General features: G+C 41.4%; 1 protein-coding gene across 2 annotated transcripts; it reads right to left on the bottom strand.

Moving 5' to 3' along the window:
- Positions 1 to 1437: 1437 nt before the first annotated feature.
- Positions 1438 to 14429, bottom strand: LOC115370330 (chloride intracellular channel protein 4). 2 transcript variants are annotated; one of them, XM_030067319.1, is made up of 6 exons: positions 13137 to 14429; positions 6465 to 6574; positions 6036 to 6161; positions 5735 to 5841; positions 5188 to 5369; positions 1438 to 4997 (listed from the first exon to the last, which is right to left on the bottom strand). In XM_030067319.1, exons 1-6 carry the CDS (start codon positions 14400 to 14402, stop codon positions 4836 to 4838), a joined length of 1953 nt encoding a protein of 650 aa, XP_029923179.1. In that variant the 5' UTR covers positions 14403 to 14429; the 3' UTR covers positions 1438 to 4835. The 2 variants fall into 2 exon arrangements, with proteins under 2 accessions (XP_029923179.1, XP_029923187.1); XM_030067327.1 differs by lacking the exon at positions 13137 to 14429 and adding an exon at positions 7682 to 7744.
- Between the last annotated feature and the right edge of the window lie 4115 nt (positions 14430 to 18544).

The following is an 18544-nucleotide window of genomic DNA, read 5'->3' as shown; positions in this document are numbered from 1 at the left end:
GGAATTATGATCAAATATCACAAAACACCTCCATACTGATACTGTGATGATACTGCAGATTTTACTGTTGGTGTTTTGAGAGGATCTTTACACACAGGAGATTAAGCCAGGAGAGGACAGCACGTGTGTCACATCACCATAAAGATCGTTTCATGTCACAATATTGATAACATATTGATAAATCGCCCAGTCATAATTACTCATCATTTGCCCCGGGCGGAATGACGTCATGGATGTCTGAGATGCTGGTTCTGCCTCCAGACTTTACCTGTGGAAGCGAGCGTGGCTTTGACGTACAGGTGACGCACGTGTGTGTCCTCGCAGTAACCCCAAACTTTCTCCCCCCTCAGACAAACGGCCATTTTCTTCCGCTCCCCTTTTCTTCCTTCCTTCTTGCATTAAATCCTCCAAATTGTTTTTTTTTCTCCCTCACCAAAGTTGTTATTTTTTCCTCTCGGTCTTTTGCAACAGGCAGCCATCTTTCCCATGTCTCTGCACGCGGCACATGTGACTGATTGATTGAATAATTGATTGACTGATTGGCAGCATGTGGGCTGGACGTGAACAGGTGGGTGGCTAAAGGGTTCACTTGTTTTAGTGCACGGCGTCGCGCAAGTGCTGCACACATGTGGCGAAGCACATAACAATAATAATAAAAAAAAATACTACTAGTAATAGTTTTAATAATAGTAATAATAGTAATCAACTTTATGTATGTGTAAAGTGTGTTATAAGAGAAACAACAGGAAATAATAATCCCAGTATTTAAAAACAAAACAAAACAAAATAAAACACACGGAACAAAATGTGCAAAAAGAAAATAAAAATGACAATAAAAACCTAAAAAGACTGAAAAAAGAAAGGAAACAGTAGCCTATAATTGTAGTGATAAAATAACTTGATAATGATAAAAAAAAAACAGATAAAAGACAAAAAACATAAGACGTATAGACGTAGAGAAGTATAGAAGGAATAAAAACAGTATAGGTAATACAAAAGAGGTATGAAATAATGTTTTTAGGTAAGTAAAAAATCGGCGAAGGCGAGATCATGAAGATGACAACTTTGGCAGACAGTTGGAGCTTGACCATTTAAGGCCTTATAAATCAGAAAATAATTTTTTAATATCAATAATTAATAAATAAATAAATAAATAAAGTCTAGCAGCTGCATTTTGCCGCAAGTTGCCTGTCAACAATTTTTTTTTTTGTAGGTAATCCATTACATAGTACATTATAGATCATGCATAGTGCATTTTTGTATTTTTATCAGTTTTTTTGCAGACCTTCTGGATCCTGGCCCAACTGCTCATTTTTTAGACCATGTGGACCAACAGAGAAATGACTTTAATGTCTTCAAGGTGGGACGGTGCAACCTGCCCATGACAAGACAACACACACACACACACATGGAACAAAACACACTCGGACAATCCTGTAGTTGTGAAATCATTTTAATAAAGAGTCCCCTATAGAGGATTATAAGGCCAGAACACAGCAGGCTGATTTCCACAAACAAAACGGCCCAAACACCTTGTTTTTTTTTTTTTTTTGTTTTTTTTTTTAATCAAACTGGTGGTGCTCTGGTCTCCAGATCCCCACAGTCGGTGATTTTGGTGTTCATGGAAATAGAAAAAAATGCATTCAAGGCAACTAGGAACTGGGAGAATGGAAAGTTTCTGACGTACAAACTGGACAGTGTCTCTGTGGAAGCTCGGCCTGAGGTGTTGGACACGTGGACGCCCGTCACTGTCCTCTGCTCGAGTCAGAAACCCTCGAGTACCTAGTCATGCTGCATTCATGTCACACGGCAGAACCAGCACATCTGATCCTCCTGGTGGAAAATACTGCTCATCTCAGCTTTCAGACGCTAAACCCTGATAGGAACTTGGGTTTGGTGATCGACTGTGATTCCTCAAATTCAGTTCTCACATCACCAACCAGGATTTCAATCAGCAGCTTCATCTCAAACAAACTTTTTTTAAATCACATTAGTCATTTTGGGATCAGATTTGATCTGATTTCACTATTAAAAAGGCAAAAAAAAGAATTGAGGGACTTTGCTTTTCTGTTTTACTGTCCCACAGCAGGAAAAAATAAATTCTTTTACAGTTGTTAAACAGAAAAATGACTGGTTAAACAGAAAAATGACTGACACGATGAGGCTGCAACATCAGCTTCAGCCAGTAGATGGCAACGTTGAGACAGGAGGTGCTACAAACTGCATCTTTTATCTGTCAGGCTGCTGCTGTGTTTGTCCACACGTGACATGAATGCAGCAGAAAGCACCTCCGCTGTGATGTTTGAGTGGTGTTTCAACATGAAGACGGCGGCCTCAGCGTTTTCTGCTCTCGCCGCAGAAACACAAAATTAACACCAGAAATTCCAGCCAACGCCGAGCCCCGCCCACGCTCAGGCTGCCAGTCGCTTCAGATACAAAAGAGGTACAGTGTAGAGAATGAGAATATGAGTAGCATATACACACAGAACAGAGCATACACAGAATTAACTCTTTATAAAATGTACAAATAGAAAATGCTTCTTACTAGTCTGGCATTGACGACATAGTTTGTGCCTATTCATTCTGATTTAACTACTGATTCATCACAACATCAAAGAAGAAGTCTGGTATTGTTCAGCCTCGCTCATGAAATGTTGACACCCATCATGTCTGACTCGAGGACCCTCCGTCCTGTCCTGCAAGGTTTGGTTCCAGCGCTACTCGCTCACACCTGATCCATCTAAGGGCTTCTGATTGGTTGAAACAGATCTACCTGAGCAGAGGTTTTAAGGTGCGTGGGCTTTAACTGGGTCAGGAGTGCAAGAGTCGAGCTGGACCAAAAACCTGCCGGACTGGACAGGGAGGGCTTGAGGACTGGGTCTGCACTCATTTTCAGCATCACAACAGATTATTAAATGTCCTTTTTTGAAAATAGGGAACTCACAGCAGAGTCAAATCCATCTTGTAATCGCCTGACCAAAAAAAAAATAACTTGGCTAACTTGAAAAATTTGATGCTCCTTTATCTGCTGTTCCCTGTGGAGTATAATTGTGAGATTCTTCTTCTTGCAAGCATAGATTTACCCCGAGTTAACAACGACATGCTGTAGCTCAGAAATGTACAAGACAGGAGTTCTGACGTCCAATGTGATGTATTATTATGAATGTCAAATAAAACCAACACATCTGCCAGACCTGTGTCAATAAAACGTGACAGAAAGCTCCGTTTGCAGCTATCGAGGTGTATTTGATGGTGCTGCTGGTGGGTTTTTTTTTTGAGGCTGAACCTAAGTCATGAGCATCAACATTTAAACACAGCCTGGGTTGAAGAATACAGAACCTCTGCTTTAAGACAAGAAAAAAAAAAAAAAGACTAAATGAAGAAAATGCCATCAGTCAGTTTGTGAGCTGGACTTTGGGAGGAGGAGGAGCACAACAGAGTCTGGCTTTAATTAAACTGAACCTTTCCCATTAAAAGGTGTGCGAACCAGCGTGCAAACAGTTGTTTCTGCCTCGCTGTGGCGCATAATATCGAGCATAATGAGGGTGTTAATGTCACTGAAAAGTACATAGACCCACACACCTTTCATTATTAGGCTTTGATCATGTGGGATGCTTAGTTAGTGTGTCCTTTTCTTTGTTGTTTGAGGCAGAAACCCATAACTTTCACCTAATATTCCACTAATAATCACAATAACAAATCAGAATAGAAATGCCTCAATTGATACTTTACTGTGTTTTATCCCACCGATTTCAGTCCATTGATTTGTTTACCTCGACCCCACGCATGCAAGACCTTGAGTGAAATTTAAAAGCTCCCCGAAGAGCGCACAGGTCCATCAGCCTCGCCGGCTCCCACAGTCCAGCGCCTCCCGGCTCTGATGGGTTTTAGCACAATAACACCGTCATATCGCTGAGAAACAGAGCAGGACAGATGCATTATGGTCAAGGCCATAGATTCGCATTCACGAGATGACACGATAATGGCTCGACTACCTGTGCCCCGAGTGAAACAGGCACTCTAGCTACATTTAATGTGTGGTATTGAATGGCTTTAATAACAGGCTGCATCGTTTTAATGCTCCACAGCTGCTAAATCTGTATCCTCATAGAAGCACATTTGGAAAACAAAATGTTCTGTAATTTCACATCACTGATACAATCACGTTAACATAATTTAAAGATAATCTGATATATTTATTGTCTGTATTTCAGAGGAATCTAGTGAGAGGTGTTAACTTAATGTCACATTATTTATTAGACTGAGGGGTTTCTGGTACATTTAGTTATGAATTGTGATTTTTTTTTTTTGTTTGTTTAACTGGCCCTGCCATTGAGAAATGAAACATGAAAACTGAAGTCATTAATTCTGTACTAACCTCGTATTTGTGGATGCGGTTATTTTAAATGATTAGCACATAGAGCACTGTGCAGCCCAGCCGGTGAGTGCACACACACACACACACACACACACACACACACACACAAGCACACACACTGCGGTACAACTATCAGTCGACTTCCAAACCAACACAGAAATATTATAAATCTAAATGTTGATATCAGAAGTTTGGATTGCAGAGTTGGTTTGGTCTACGTCCTTCAGCCTTTTCTCTTCTGTCTACATTTTCATCGTCTAACTTTCCTTGTTTTTCCTCACATGGATTCACTAAGCTTGAGGAAAACACCCAACACGACTGTCTATTTGATGTTTTTATCCACCTTGTGTGTGCAAATCAAATCTCTCCATGGTTTTCTACACTACTCTTTTCTCTTTCTTGCAGCTCTGATCTCTCTTAATCCCGCTTTATTCCCTCATCCCACCCTCTCCTCGGTTTACTTTATGCGTTTAGCGACATCCAGGTATGCAAATTCGATCTCCCTCTCGGCGGGGCAGGTGCTGGTGAACTCCTCCCTCTGGTAGGCGTGGTTTAGGTACCGCCACACGCCCGTCATGTCCGCTGGGATCTCAAAGCCGCGGTACTTCCTGGCCACAATCTGGAAACGGAAATAAGATTCTGTCTTTCTCGCGGAAGGTGGACAAGCAAAAACTACAACAGAAACCGAACAATATGCCCGAATACATCTTTTGATTTTGTATTTTTTCCTAGAAATCATAAGAAAAGACACACAGGCTATCTAACTTCTGCAGAGACAGATGAATGGTGAGTCTTGTTAGGTTATGAACCTTGAGGATGTGGAGTTTCGGCAGCAGGTTGCAGTCGGCCAGGGTGAGATCGGGTCCGTCTAAGAAACTCCTGGTGGATTCGGGCACGTCTCCGGCGGCGTCGGCGTCGATCTCCTCGGTGAGCGGAGTCCTCAGGAACTCGTCGAGACGCCGCAGGGACTTGAGCAAGGCTTTCTCCAAGACTGAATACAAACACACAGGTGCAGAGAAACAGAGGAGGTTTGGTTTCTGAACATCTCAATGCAGCAACATGGAATCAACATGATTCACATCTATATTAACTTTGACCTGAGACTTGTTTTGTTACTGATGATTTTGATGTGTTAATGTTTTTGAACTGAACTGACTTGTTAGAAAGAAAGAAGTGCAGTACAGTATTTTGGCCATTGGGGGCAGTGCTGAGCCAAACAATGTTCACTATTTTTGATTCCAATTTAGTAGTAACTGGACTATTACTGTCATTGTTACACAGCCTAATATTTATAATGAGGACAGAATTATAAGTGTTATATACATTGAAAATACATACACCTATACATTGGCTCACCGTCGTTGGTGTCTTTCCTGGGGTTTTTGATATAAGCTGAGAACTTGGCGAAGACGTCGATGCCGGCTGTGTTGCATTCAGCGTGTTTGGGAGCCAGTCTCGGGTAGCTGCACCAGTTACAGACACATAGAGACACATCCTCAAAAGGTCAAGTTGTTACGAATTCAGCAAATCTGCTTGTTTATTTTCTTATTTATTATTAGCGGTCTGGCTTGGAGTTTTTCTCCACCGCTTCAAGAATCTACATGAGTCTGGGTGTGCATTTAAATGTGTGCGTTTGTGTGTGTGTGTGTGTTTATACCGGGGTGGCGTCAGTTTCTCCTCGAGGAACTCTTCTATCTTGTTGACGTCGACCTTGACCTCCCCGTTAAAGGTCATAAAGGGTGGGTTGGTTCCTGGAGCGAGGTCCTGCAGGTCAGCCGGCTTCCTGGTGGACGCAAACACACACACACACACACACACACACACACACACACACACACCAACATTTACCACAAAGCCACAATGTTTATTACTGAACCTCTTCAGTATCGAGAAAAACAATACATCAATATGAAGTAATCACAGTTTTAAGATAACATGAGAGAAAATGCATAAATAGAGCCAGTTTGGATAGCTATAACTCAAACCATGACTGTCTATTATTTGTCTATATGACTCATTATTTCAGTTTGATTACATTTGTAATTGAGATTCTAATCAATAATAAAGTTACTAATAATATAGTTACCGCTTGAGGTCGACAGTGGTGACGTTGAAGATGACCCCTTTGAGCCACAGGATCATAAAAAGCCTCTGGGAGAACGGACAGTTACCGATGCTCTCCCCATCACTGCCGGCCTACACACACACACACACACACACACACACACACGTAAACAGACAGCAGCAACTGAATTAGATCAATCATAAGGTCAGCTCAAGAGTCACATGGTTGTATAAAGTAAAATGTGTAAATAAGCTCCATCTGTTATATAATTTAATGAGGAAAAAACACACAATATAAATTCAGCATCTGCAGCCGTACAGGTCCTGCTGAGAGCTTCTTATTAAGGCTGAGTGATCGATTTTTTTTAATCAATATTATCAAAATACCAAAACCACGATCCACACTGACCAGACCGATACCCTCCACAACTCCAAAGAACATGGAGGCAAGTAAACATAAACAAAAAGTTTAACGTAAATGTGACCTGTGGTGTAGTTTTGTCTGGTTCCCTGGGTGTGACTGAGTTCATCTGGAGGTGAAATCTCCTCATCAGCTTCTCTGTGCTTCCCCGGGCTGATAATCCACAACACTGGATTTCTATCTCTACATGCACTTCCACAGTGAGGTAAACAGCTCCCAAAATAACACTTTTAGCACATAAATGAACACAAACAAAGTGGATTATGGCAAAATAAAAAAAACAACAAGTCCCAGTACCCATTTTTTTCTGTGAAATTTCTATTATTTCTGAGGGTATTATCAGGGTATCTGAGGGCACTGTACTTGGTGCTACCTGCCGGAACTACTTTCCAATTCAGAAAGGAAAATAACAACAACAGAGCCATTTCATTTCCTAAAAAAGAAGGTACTTGTCGTCTTATATATTGGCATAATCTGCTTTGTTTGCTTTCACTCATGCTTGGAAAGTGTTATTTTGGGAGCTGTTGTGTTCTGGAGGTGAATGAAGAGACAGAAATCCAATATTGTCGGAGCACAGAGCAGCTGATGGGGACATTTCACCACCACGTGGACTCAAATTTTCACACAAATTCACACAAATCCTGTACGGTCAATAAACACAATCATAAGCACTACAACATGTTCACTTCGCCCCACACGGACTGCAGATGGACATGATCTCTTATGTAAATGTGGTACAAAGCAGAAGAGAGTTTAAAGTGTTTAGCTGATGGTTCCTGATGAAAGCATCGTTTCCTTTGAGCTTGTCCATGTCTTACCTTTACAAAGAGCTCAACAGTAGGGAAGCCCAGTTTTTTGGCTGCAGCTTCAATCCAAGCCATGTCCTCCAACCCAGCGCAACACTCAAAATGGAGGTAAACGGATTGACGGGGTGTTTTTCTAGTTTTACTGTGAATTCCTTTTCCAGATGTATTACAGTTCATACAACGCACAGCATGTGTTTCTCTTGTAGTGATTGCCAAAGATGCACTGTATGGTCAGCTGATGAGAAGATCAGTGCGTTACACACTTGATCAACAAATTCTCCATAATGTGAGGAACAAGGTGTTTAAACTGCAAAAAAAAAAAAAAAAACCTCCCAAAAACTCCAGTTTGAGTTCCTCTCTGGTCTTGACAGTTTCTTTCCTCCTAAATCCAAACAAAACCAGGTTTCAGCTCCAGTCAGTTTAGTCCGTAACGGTCTCTGTAATCTCCTCATGAAGCTGTAATCTGTAATCGAGCAGCTCCTTGTCGCTCTCTGTGTTTCTGTCTGTCTGTTTGTCTTTCTGCTTCTCTCTGGTTTCTGCGGTATGTGTGTATGTGTGTCTCCTCCAAACACAATCCCTCTTTGTTGGAGACAATATTGAACTCAGTCTGTGTTTCTGTGTTTTTTGTTTGTGTGTGTATGTGTGTAATTGTTCTCAGATTAAACTTGACATCTTTTGTGTTTTCATGCCAAGGCAAAATCCAAAATAATGATCATACTTTGTGTTGAAAAGTGAGCTAAATTGGACTTTTCACTCAACTCACCAAGTAGACACACAGATAATAATGCAGTAAAATAAAAACAACATTTATGAAAATATTGAGGTATTTAAGATATAATAAGATGATGAAAATGATGGGTTGAATTTTTTTTAAACATGGGTATGATCTTATGATACATTAAAAACATTTAGAGAAAATCAGATCTGTGCTGCTTTGTTTTACAGTTACAGGAACGATGTTGAGGCATTTCTGATGGACAATCTTACACATTTGTTTATCAATATTTTTTTTTCAGAATGCTATAGCAAAACAGATGTACACAAATGCCTATATGCATATATTCACACGACAGACCAATAAATGGTGCCAATCTTTTTCTCGGCTCCAGCTTCCCCTGCAACCCTTACAGATAAGCGGTTTTGAAAATGAATGAATGAAGATGTGATCCAGATCTATTTATTAAATTACATGTTCCCTCTATCTGTCTCTCTGTCTGGGGTCTTTTTAATATCAACACTATGATCTGACTTGGGGTCAGTGTTAGTGTGAACGTGGGAGGCAGAAAACAGTGGAGGAGCTTCTTCATACGTTTGCTGAGTGGGCGCTAAGGAATCTCCTAACACACACACACACACACACACACACACATACACACACACACACACTGACAGGCACAGCGTATCTGCGCCTGTGTGTGTTGCACCACAGCAGTCGAGATGCCGCTCTTTTTTCGTTTCTCTCTTTATTTGCCTGCAGGGTTTGACTCATATATATATATATTTTTTTTTTCAGGCCACGACTGATACTGATATTTGTGGATATTTATATAAAGCTGCTAGGAGGTGTTACTATAATTTACACTGAAATTCAACATCTTTAAAATTTCACACTCCTTAATCCCTGTTTCTCCAGAGTTTTATTCCTGTCAGAGAGGAAAAGGTTGTGAGACTTCAGACCGTCATGGTACACTAAAACTCTGCACCGACACACAAGATGATAACGATAATTAATAATTAATCATTAGACATTACAGTATTCCTGGAGACATCCAAGGAAATATTAATTATATCCATCACAGAAGAGGTGGACAACATTGACTGGTTGATATCTGATCTGTAATAATCAGTTTGACACATCGGTTTTGTCCTGTTTCTCTTTTATCCTCATGATTTTCATCTCCATTTTCCATCTTTCTCTCTCTAACAGCCCAACAGTATAGCCAAATAGCATCTGCAAATATATTTTATGGTATGGAAAGAAAGAAAGGCAATATTCCAACCATAAATATGTTGTTGCAGCTTAAATAATCCACCTGATGCTGATGATACACACACACACACAACAGGACTATATCAGTGTAACCCGCCTTGGTTACGCCAGAGCGCAGCACATACTGTACATACCGTATTTAGTGTGTGGCGTGTGTGTTGTTTCACCACTTCCCCAAACCTCCTGCACCAAACAGCAGGCTAATCAGTTTAGACGCACGGAGAATGTCGAGATTAACCCTGTCTCCGTCCTACCAGCAGCAGCGTAACACAACACAACACAACACAACACAACACACTGTTTGGTGGTTAGTGTCGTAAACTGAAGACGTACAGCAGAGACACTTATCCTTAAAATCAGTTTGGGCATTGTTGCGTGCAAAATTTGCAGGAGGAGAATTTGAATCTGTTCATATATTTATCAGAGCTGCAATTAAGAGTTGCTGAGCTATGAAAATTACCATGCAAATAAAGTGAAAATAGCAAATTTGCAGTGTATAAATCCTCGCAGTATAACTTTATATTGTACTACAGGTTATTATCAGCACAGTGGACATCAAAGCAGGTAAATCAAAAGCAGCCCCAACTTTTTTCACACATTTTGTCCAGCAGCACAGAGGGATGCTTGAAATTTTCCATAAGATTTCCATCCACTTCACACTGTGCTGCTACACAAAGGAAGCCATTGTTTGACTGCGAGCTCCCATGGAGCCCGAGTGTGTTGTGAGAGTGTGTGTGTGTGTGTGTGTGTGTGTTGGTGAACCAACTCTTAGATATTAGCACATTTTTCTCAGAGTTAAACCTCTCTGCTGGCCCCCAGCATGCTGCTCCCCTTTAATGTCCCCTCACTGAGGAATGTGGTGCTGGACCACAGAGGAATATTAACTTGTGTGTGTGTGTGTGTGTGTGTGTGTGTGTGTGTGTTTGGTTAAAATTAATCATCAAGTTGTATGAAACTTTACATGCCCATGTACAATTGCATGCAGGTAGCAATGCTGGCTGCCATAACTGCTGGATTAGGATATCACTGTCTTAATGGGATAAGGTAAGCAGATAAAGGCGGACTTATTCGCTCTCTCTTTCACAAACACACACACCACACACACACACACACACACACACACACACACACACACACACACTATAATCAGACTGCTAGTCTGTCTGAACTGGAGCCCAGTCTGAGGTTTCCTTGTCTGTGTGTTACATATTGAATTGGAAATTTACTTTATGTTGCTGAAGGACCATACTAGTGATTTTGAATGTTTGGCCTGTTTACTACAATTTATCCACATTTTATATGCCAATAAACCATTTTGCAAATCATGCACAGGGAACTAAAGATTTCACAAAATATAATCAACATTCATAAACTCCTGATGAACTGATAATTGGCTGTGGAAAGCAAAACGTTTCCCCAGGGACTATCTTCTCTGGCGGAGGGGGCGTTTCACTTCGCCCCAATTTCAAGTCATGAAAACACAACAGTGCTGCTGCTTTCAGGAAAACTAATGTGGAGGACTTTATTCCGGTGATGGAAAACTGGTGTGAAGAAAGTTTGAAGTCTCTTAAAGTTCATTTTCATATCGTAATGGAATGAATGTCAACCAACGTTTGGAGAAAAGGGAGGAGAAATGATATCGCAGTTCTAAAATACGACCGTTTGCTTTGGGAAAAGATCAGCAGAAACATGAATACTTTTGTAGTATTACACTAAACATGCAAAATGGTCCTTAAATGTTGCATTTATCTCCATGTATCTCCAACTGAGTCAAATTCTTCTCATCAGCATTTACGTTGTTTTTCACATTCTACTTTATGTCCTCAGTGAAGCTTCTTTGACCATCAAATTGTTTATGTCAGCCATTTCTACTCTTACATTCGGTAACTTTTGTCTGCTAGTTTTCAGCTCAACCCACACAATTCAGCTTAGTAGGTTTGGAGAGAAATGTAACATTAACAACATGAAGCTGAATGCTAACATTACGCAATATCACAACAGTGCTGATATACAGAATTACAGCCCATCTTCCAGCGCATGCTTGGAAAAACAATCCATAGGTGGTAGTATAGAACAATATTAGAAGAAAGCCTCATATTTATTTGTATTGATATTGAAAGGAGACTTGGTAAACCTCACTAGAAGATGTCACACATATTACCCAGCCCTAATTAATCAATCCTAAGTTTGTGGGATCTCGGGTGTGATTCCTAATCGTTACACTAATGAAACACATCCAATACTGGGAGTCAATGTGGACACCGCATGCAGCCCAGTTAAGAGACTGACTGAGTGTGGTGATGCAGGAGCACTCACAACAGTTTTGACATCTCCCTGCCAATTAGGCTAATCTCACTGAGCAGATTAAAGCACAGAGAGAGGGAAAGGGAGGAAGAGTCAAATGCCCACTATAAGTCGGGGGACAGTGAATCTGAAAAGCGCTATGTTATGGTGTTCCAGCCACATTATGCCATATTAAAAATTTCACCAGTGCAAAAAAAAAAAAAAAAAACAAAAAAAAAAACACCATCCACAAAGAAATGCCGCATTGTGAAACATGGGCTAAATTACATGACAATCCCATGTCAGTGTTTTCAGACAACTTCACTTTACCCGTGGTGTTTTCAATTTACACACATGTGAGTGCATTTTTGAAAAGCCCCCGTTTTGATATATAAAATACCAGACAACATAGAGGGGGAAAAAAGGATGTGTTTTCAAATTTATGGGGCAAAGTGACACAGAGAGGGGTTGGATTTGTGTGGGCTGATTTTATGTCACATTCAAAGCCCTTTCCTCCTGTCAGGACACTCTCTGCAGGTACAGTATTTGGCAGATGCATTCACATCAGATGGGAGAGATGATAGATACAAACTTCCTGCATAAAAACGTGAAAGGTGGTAAATACTACCACAGAACGCCATGTGCACCTCAGCTCTCAGCTAAATACATTTTTCCTGCCTCAGTCCATGAGATGATATGCTTTGCTGTGTGGATTCGGCTCCAGATCATCTACAGATGTGGGTGAAAATAGGTTTCAAAATGGTTTGAAATATTCAAACTGTTGGAAGAACACTGGTTTACCTCAGGACGTTAATGCATTATCTCAGAAATGGTAAATCACATGCCATTTAAGTTGAATTAGACTTTCCTCACGTTGATTCATGCATTTTAAATGTGTTGAAAAATATTTTATTCCCTCACATTCATTGCAAAAATGTTGTACCGGAGCATAACTCTATTTGTTGCAGTAAAGAAAGTTTGTGCACTGCGCTCACGTTGTTGTATACAGGACCTTGATGGTGTTGTGAAGAACGACTTCATGAAATGTTCCAGTTCAGTGGTATTTTTAGGACCATACATTTGTTTTTTATTTTGATTTCTATTTTTTTTTTTTTTAATTTTAACAAACCAAATGGTTCTTTGAGTTATTATAGTTCTGTAAAGAAGGGTGTGCATGTGTGCTTGGCTCGTTACCTTGACGTAGAGGGAGACCACATGGTTCTGATCCTCAGGGGTCGTGCTGTTTTTGCTCAGAGGAGGAACGGGACTTTCCACCTTCCTATGGGACAGCAGTTTCACCTCCTCTTTCCTCTCCTCCTCCCTCCTCTCCTCCCGCCGGGGAATATATGATTGGCCATCCTCCATCAGCACAACTCGCTTTTTCTTCACCTGCACATCTTTCTTTCTTGGCAGTGACTCGTTTTTTATCACCGACTTGAGCTCTTTTATCCAGTCGTCCTTCCTTGGGGGACTTTTCTCCTCCCTTAATGCCTCTTTCCTCACACAGTCCTTCTTTACTCCCTCCGTTTCCTGGGTGTCTTTTTTCACAGGCATGCTTTCTTTCCTCCAGTCTTTCTTTTCTACGGTGCTCTCTTCCTCTGCTTGGTCTTTTTTTATCCAGTCGTTATCTTTTCTCCTCAACGACATCACTCTTGCTGTCCCGAAACTATCTCTCTTCTTTAGGGAAGTTGGCTGCTGCTCAGTAGGCATGATGCCATTCTCCATCACCCGCCTCAGTCCTTTTACTCTTCCATTTAGCTCAATCTCCACCACTTTGATTTCATCTTTCTGGCTCTCGTCCCTCCCTGTACCTATTTCACTCCTCTCTGAATCCGGTTTTTGATTCTCTTCAGTCTTTGTCTCGGCTGTGGTATTTTCAGATGTAGTGGCATCAGATTTTGGCTCTTGCACTTCTTTGCTAGGTTCTTCCTCTGTAACCTCAATCTCATCATCTAAAACAGTCACTGGCTCAGTCTCCACCTCAGTTCCTCCCTGTATTCTTTCCTCCTCTGCTCTTCCTTGTCTTTCTTCTTCTATAAGTGTCTTTTCCAATGGTTGTTCTGTCAGTTCACCGCTTTCATCTGTTACTGTTCCTTCGATGAGCTGGGAAGGTTGTTCACCTTCACTCTCTGTCGTGGACTTGGCCTCCTCTGAGGTTACGTCTCCTCCCCGCTTGTCCGATTCAATATCAGCCACCTCCTGCATTTCAAAGGCCTCTTCCACCTGGTCTGAATCCACGTCTTCCCGTGCATCTGAGGTTACAGCCTCTGTACGCTGCGGTAATGACTCCTGAGGACCAAGATCAGCCTGGTTTTCGGTGAGGTCTTCTGTGATGGACATTTCATGGTCTAGAATGTTCTGTTCCTCCATTTCTGTGTCTCCTGTTCCTCCGTGCTCCTCCTCATCCATTGCTTCTCTAACAACATTATCACCTATCTGCTCGTCCTCCTCTCGTGCCATCCTCCCTCCCCCCTCCGTTCTTGTTAGAGCATTAACCTCAACCTCTTGCTGTGGCTCCTCCTCCTCCTGCTCCCTATCTTTGATCCCTTCCTTTCCAGTTTCTCCGCTCCCTTCCGTGAACGGTGGCTGTTCCATACATGAGCCAGTCTCCACCTCTATAGCACAAGCTGCTTCTTCCTCTGGAGCTTCAGTCTGAGGGTCTTCTGAGCATGCGTCAACTTCCTCCCCTGAAACAACAGGCACCAAGGCCAAATCTGGCTGCTCAACCGTGTCATGTCCTGCATCAAGAACATCATCAGAAACAGACATGGCATCTTCCACAGGTTCTTCGAATGCCTCGTCCTCCACTTTTACTTCCCTGACATCCTCATCTTGACATGCGATGTCACTATTAACAGATTCAGCTTCCTCGTTTTCATATTGAGAGGTATCAATCTCATCTGCATCTTCCAAACCTGCCTCGTTCTCTGTGATAAACTGGCTGGTCTGATTGGCCACCTCTTCACTTACAGCGCTTCCTTCATCTTCCATTTTTGCTTCAATGGGATTGTTGTAGTCATCAGTATTTTCCACACTTGCTTCATTCTGATTAGCTGATTGGCTGCTCTGGCTGGCCACCTCTTCCTTTACAGCACTTCCTTTACCGTCCATTTTTGCCTCTATGGGATCGTCGTAGTTGTCAGTATTTTCCACACTTGCTTCATTCTCATTAGCTGATTGGCTGCTCTGGCTGGCCACCTCTTCCTTTACAGCACTTTCTTCATCGTCCAATTTTGCTTCCCCGCCATTGTTTTCTTGCATTGTGATGTCACTACTAATGGACTCAATTTCTTGATGGTTGGGTTGGGAACCATCATGCTTGTCAATATCTTTCAAATCTGCTTCATTCTCAGTGTCTGAATGGCTGCTCTGATCGGCCACCAATTCCTCGGATGCACTTGTATGCACAATTATGTCACTGTCACTTATTAATGCAGTTTGACAGAGACCATCTGGATTTGTCATGTTTTCATTTATTCCCATGGTAACGGGGGTCAGCACTGATGACATCACATCTGTCACAGCATATTCAGCGTTTTCGACATCCTCACCATTGGTGGATGCAATGACAGGCTCTGTTTTGTCAGTGTTATCAACGGGGAACTTGCTGCCCTCTGGGATTTCAGACTCATCCTGTGCACACTGGGCATCTTTGCTGGAGGTCAATACCTGATGATCATTTAATCCCCTGTCTTTCTCATCTGTCTCTAAATCACACAAATCTTCCTTTTCCACACCTGCTGTCACTGCCTCTTCTTTATTTTCTTCTTCCCCCATGTCTTCTTCATTCTCTCTATCCGTCTCGAAAAAAGGTTGGCTTCCTTCCTCAACTTCAGGTGGTGCTGGTAAATTAGATAAATTCTGAGTCTCCTCTCGTGTTTCTTCTGAATCTTCCTCTCCCTCCCATTTGCACTCTCTCTCAGTCTGTTCATCTGTCTCTTCCACTGCCACTTCCATCCCTGTCTCCCCCTCTTCCCCTTCTCTTTCCTCTACTTCTCCCTCCTCCCCTCCTTTTTCTCCATTAGGTAACAAGGCCACTTCGATGATTTTAATTTCCTCCCTTTCTCCCTGCTCTCCTCCTCCACCCTCGGCTTGCCCCTCTTCTTCCTCAGCCATCATCAAAACATCCTCCCCTACCTCCTCTGCTAGTTCCACCTCCTCATCCTCCTCTCCATCCTTGTCCTCTGTCCCTCTCTGTATATCGAGGTCTGAACACGAACCAACAGGACTGTGGACAACTGCACCCATTGACAGATCCAGGATGGGTCGGGAGTCTGATTGAGCCATCGGGGAGTTTTGGGAGGTGTTAGGACACTCACTTAGGAAATTCAGGTGCCCGAAATTCCAGGATCAGTCAGAAATTCGGCAAGATGGTAAAGAGTTTGGGGGGGCTCTACTTCCAGAACAGTTCCAAGAGGGAGTAGAGTAGAGTAGAGTAAGAAAGAAAAAGACTGAGATGTTGAAATGGGTCCCGTATTCCAGATCAGGTCCAAGATGAGTGTTTTCCAAAGTTGCTGAGATTCCAAAAACTCTGGAATAAGTTGAATATACCAGAGCCAGAGTAGATCCAAAATTGATTTCTGAGCTTCCAAAATAAAAGGCTACGACTCCACAAAGGATCCGAGATTCCAAAACAGGTTGAAGATTAACAGCACAGTATTTCCAATGTTCGAAGTAGCCTCAAACTATGGAAGGTGTTGGACTGAACTAACTCCGAATTTCGTGGGAACGTAGAGAGAAAGGGAGGCGTCCCGCGTTAGGTCTAAGTTCCTCGATGCAAAGAGTCCAGTGTTCCTAAATGGAACCGAGATGGATCTCAGAGTGTTTCCCAGGGTTCCTAAGATTGCAAAATACCTCCAAGATTTGCAACTAGCTCCAAGATTTGGGTCAAAGGTCAGAGATGCTGTGTCCCAAGTTCCAAATGCAATGTATTTTATCAAGGTATAGAGGTTTCGAGATCGCACGAAATTTACATGGTGTTCTCCAGTCTCTGTACAGTGCCTTAAGCACAGTTGGTAAGGAATAAGTATAATCTACCTCTCTCTGTCTTGATTTCTCTCTCTCTCTCTCGCTCTCTCTCTCTCTCCAAAGGATTAAAAGTAGGCTGATCCCCACATGACCAGGAGCTTAAACCCCCCTCTGCCACCCAGGGACCAGCACCAGTTAAAGTTTAAGTTCCTCAGACACATACAGACATACACATGGGCACAGGCACGCGCGCGCACACACACACACACACACACACACACACCATTTTACTTCTGTAACAAATTATCCTGGCATAAACAACCAGGTGAGTTGCACGTTTTCACTTTAAGTGCAAAACATGTTGTATTAAAAAATGTTCTATACTCGTTTTGGGACACCTTTTCCCCTATTTTTCTTTTTATCATTTTCTTTTTATCATTAAAATTTCCAGTAAATATCCTTAAGTAAATATCCAACTTAAGTTAAAATGTCGTTCAACAAGTTTTAATTACCGGTAACCAAACACTCTGTAAAAGTATGTGGCACATTTTTCAAGTGGCAAACATGCTGGTTAATTTTCTCAAGTGACTAACACTTTTTAGAAGTGTTTTAATGATCATATATTAAATTCGAATGGAATTAACCAGGCTTAATGAATAAAAATTATTTGTGAGGCACTGCATTACTCATGACTTCATTATTTTCCATTTGAATTTACTATTCCAGTTACATTGGTCATTTTACAGTTCCCCACAAGAGGCTCTGTGATGCTGTAATTTTTGATCACCGACAATTAGCACTGAAAGCCAGAGCTATAATCCCAAAAACATGAACATACACTCCCTGCTGATGTGCAGTATTCAGTAATTACACACTGGTGATTGTGCTCCGGTTTTTATTTATTTTTCAGTAGCGTTGTTTGAATTCAGTTCTACTGTCCCTACAGATAAAATGGTTCCTCATTTATTCCCCAATAAGTTCCATATGTAAGTCTATTTCAACACTGAAATATTTATTTTATTCTATTTCTTGCACTTTACACATGCTCATCTTCTGTATATATAAATACAGGTTTGCAGCATCAACAGCACTCGGCATTGTTAAAACCTGCTATACTGAAACCTGCCACAAGAGGGAGACGTAAGCTCAAATAAAATAGAAATATAATGCACTTGAAAAACTTCCTGCAAGTACGTTTTTGTTCCTGTTTTGCGTTATTTTTTCGGGTTTTATCATGTTCATATATTTTAACATTAGTAGTGGCAGCAGTAGTCTAGTCGCAGTATTAGTGGTAATAGTAACTGCAGCTGCAGTAACAGCTGTACTGGTAGTGGTACTAGGACGAGGTATTTGTCATAGTGTTGCATTTTTCATTGCTTCAGTGATATGTGAATGTGCAACTGTATGTAGGTCAAGAGCCATTTTTACTGACAAACACAGATGACATGTACATATCATGTACAGAAGATTATTTGTTACACATAAAGTACATATTTTAACACTAGAGGGAGTAAAGCACTCTATTAAAAATACAATCTGCTTTTTGCTTTTTTCTGAGTGTCAAATCGAATAAATGTACTGTATGAACTCTTTGCTAAAGGAAATAAAGCATTGTTTCTAACACTTAATGTATT

This window comes from Myripristis murdjan, chromosome 2 (genome assembly GCF_902150065.1).
Source record: "Myripristis murdjan chromosome 2, fMyrMur1.1, whole genome shotgun sequence".
Taxonomy (NCBI): domain Eukaryota; kingdom Metazoa; phylum Chordata; class Actinopteri; order Holocentriformes; family Holocentridae; genus Myripristis; species Myripristis murdjan.
Note: the sequence above shows the minus strand (reverse complement) of the source record. Positions and strands in the feature narration are given on the sequence as shown.

Excerpts from the sequence above, each read along its gene's own strand:
- LOC115370330 (XM_030067319.1), bottom strand. The coding sequence starts at position 14,402 with ATGGCACGAGAGGAGGACGAGCAGATAGGTGATAATGTTGTTAGAGAA. Across the intron at positions 5,370-5,734 it reads CAGGAAAGACACCAACGACG|TCTTGGAGAAAGCCTTGCTC; the intron begins GTGAGCCAATGT and ends GTTTGTATTCAG. Across the intron at positions 4,998-5,187 it reads CGAAACTCCACATCCTCAAG|ATTGTGGCCAGGAAGTACCG; the intron begins GTTCATAACCTA and ends TTCCGTTTCCAG.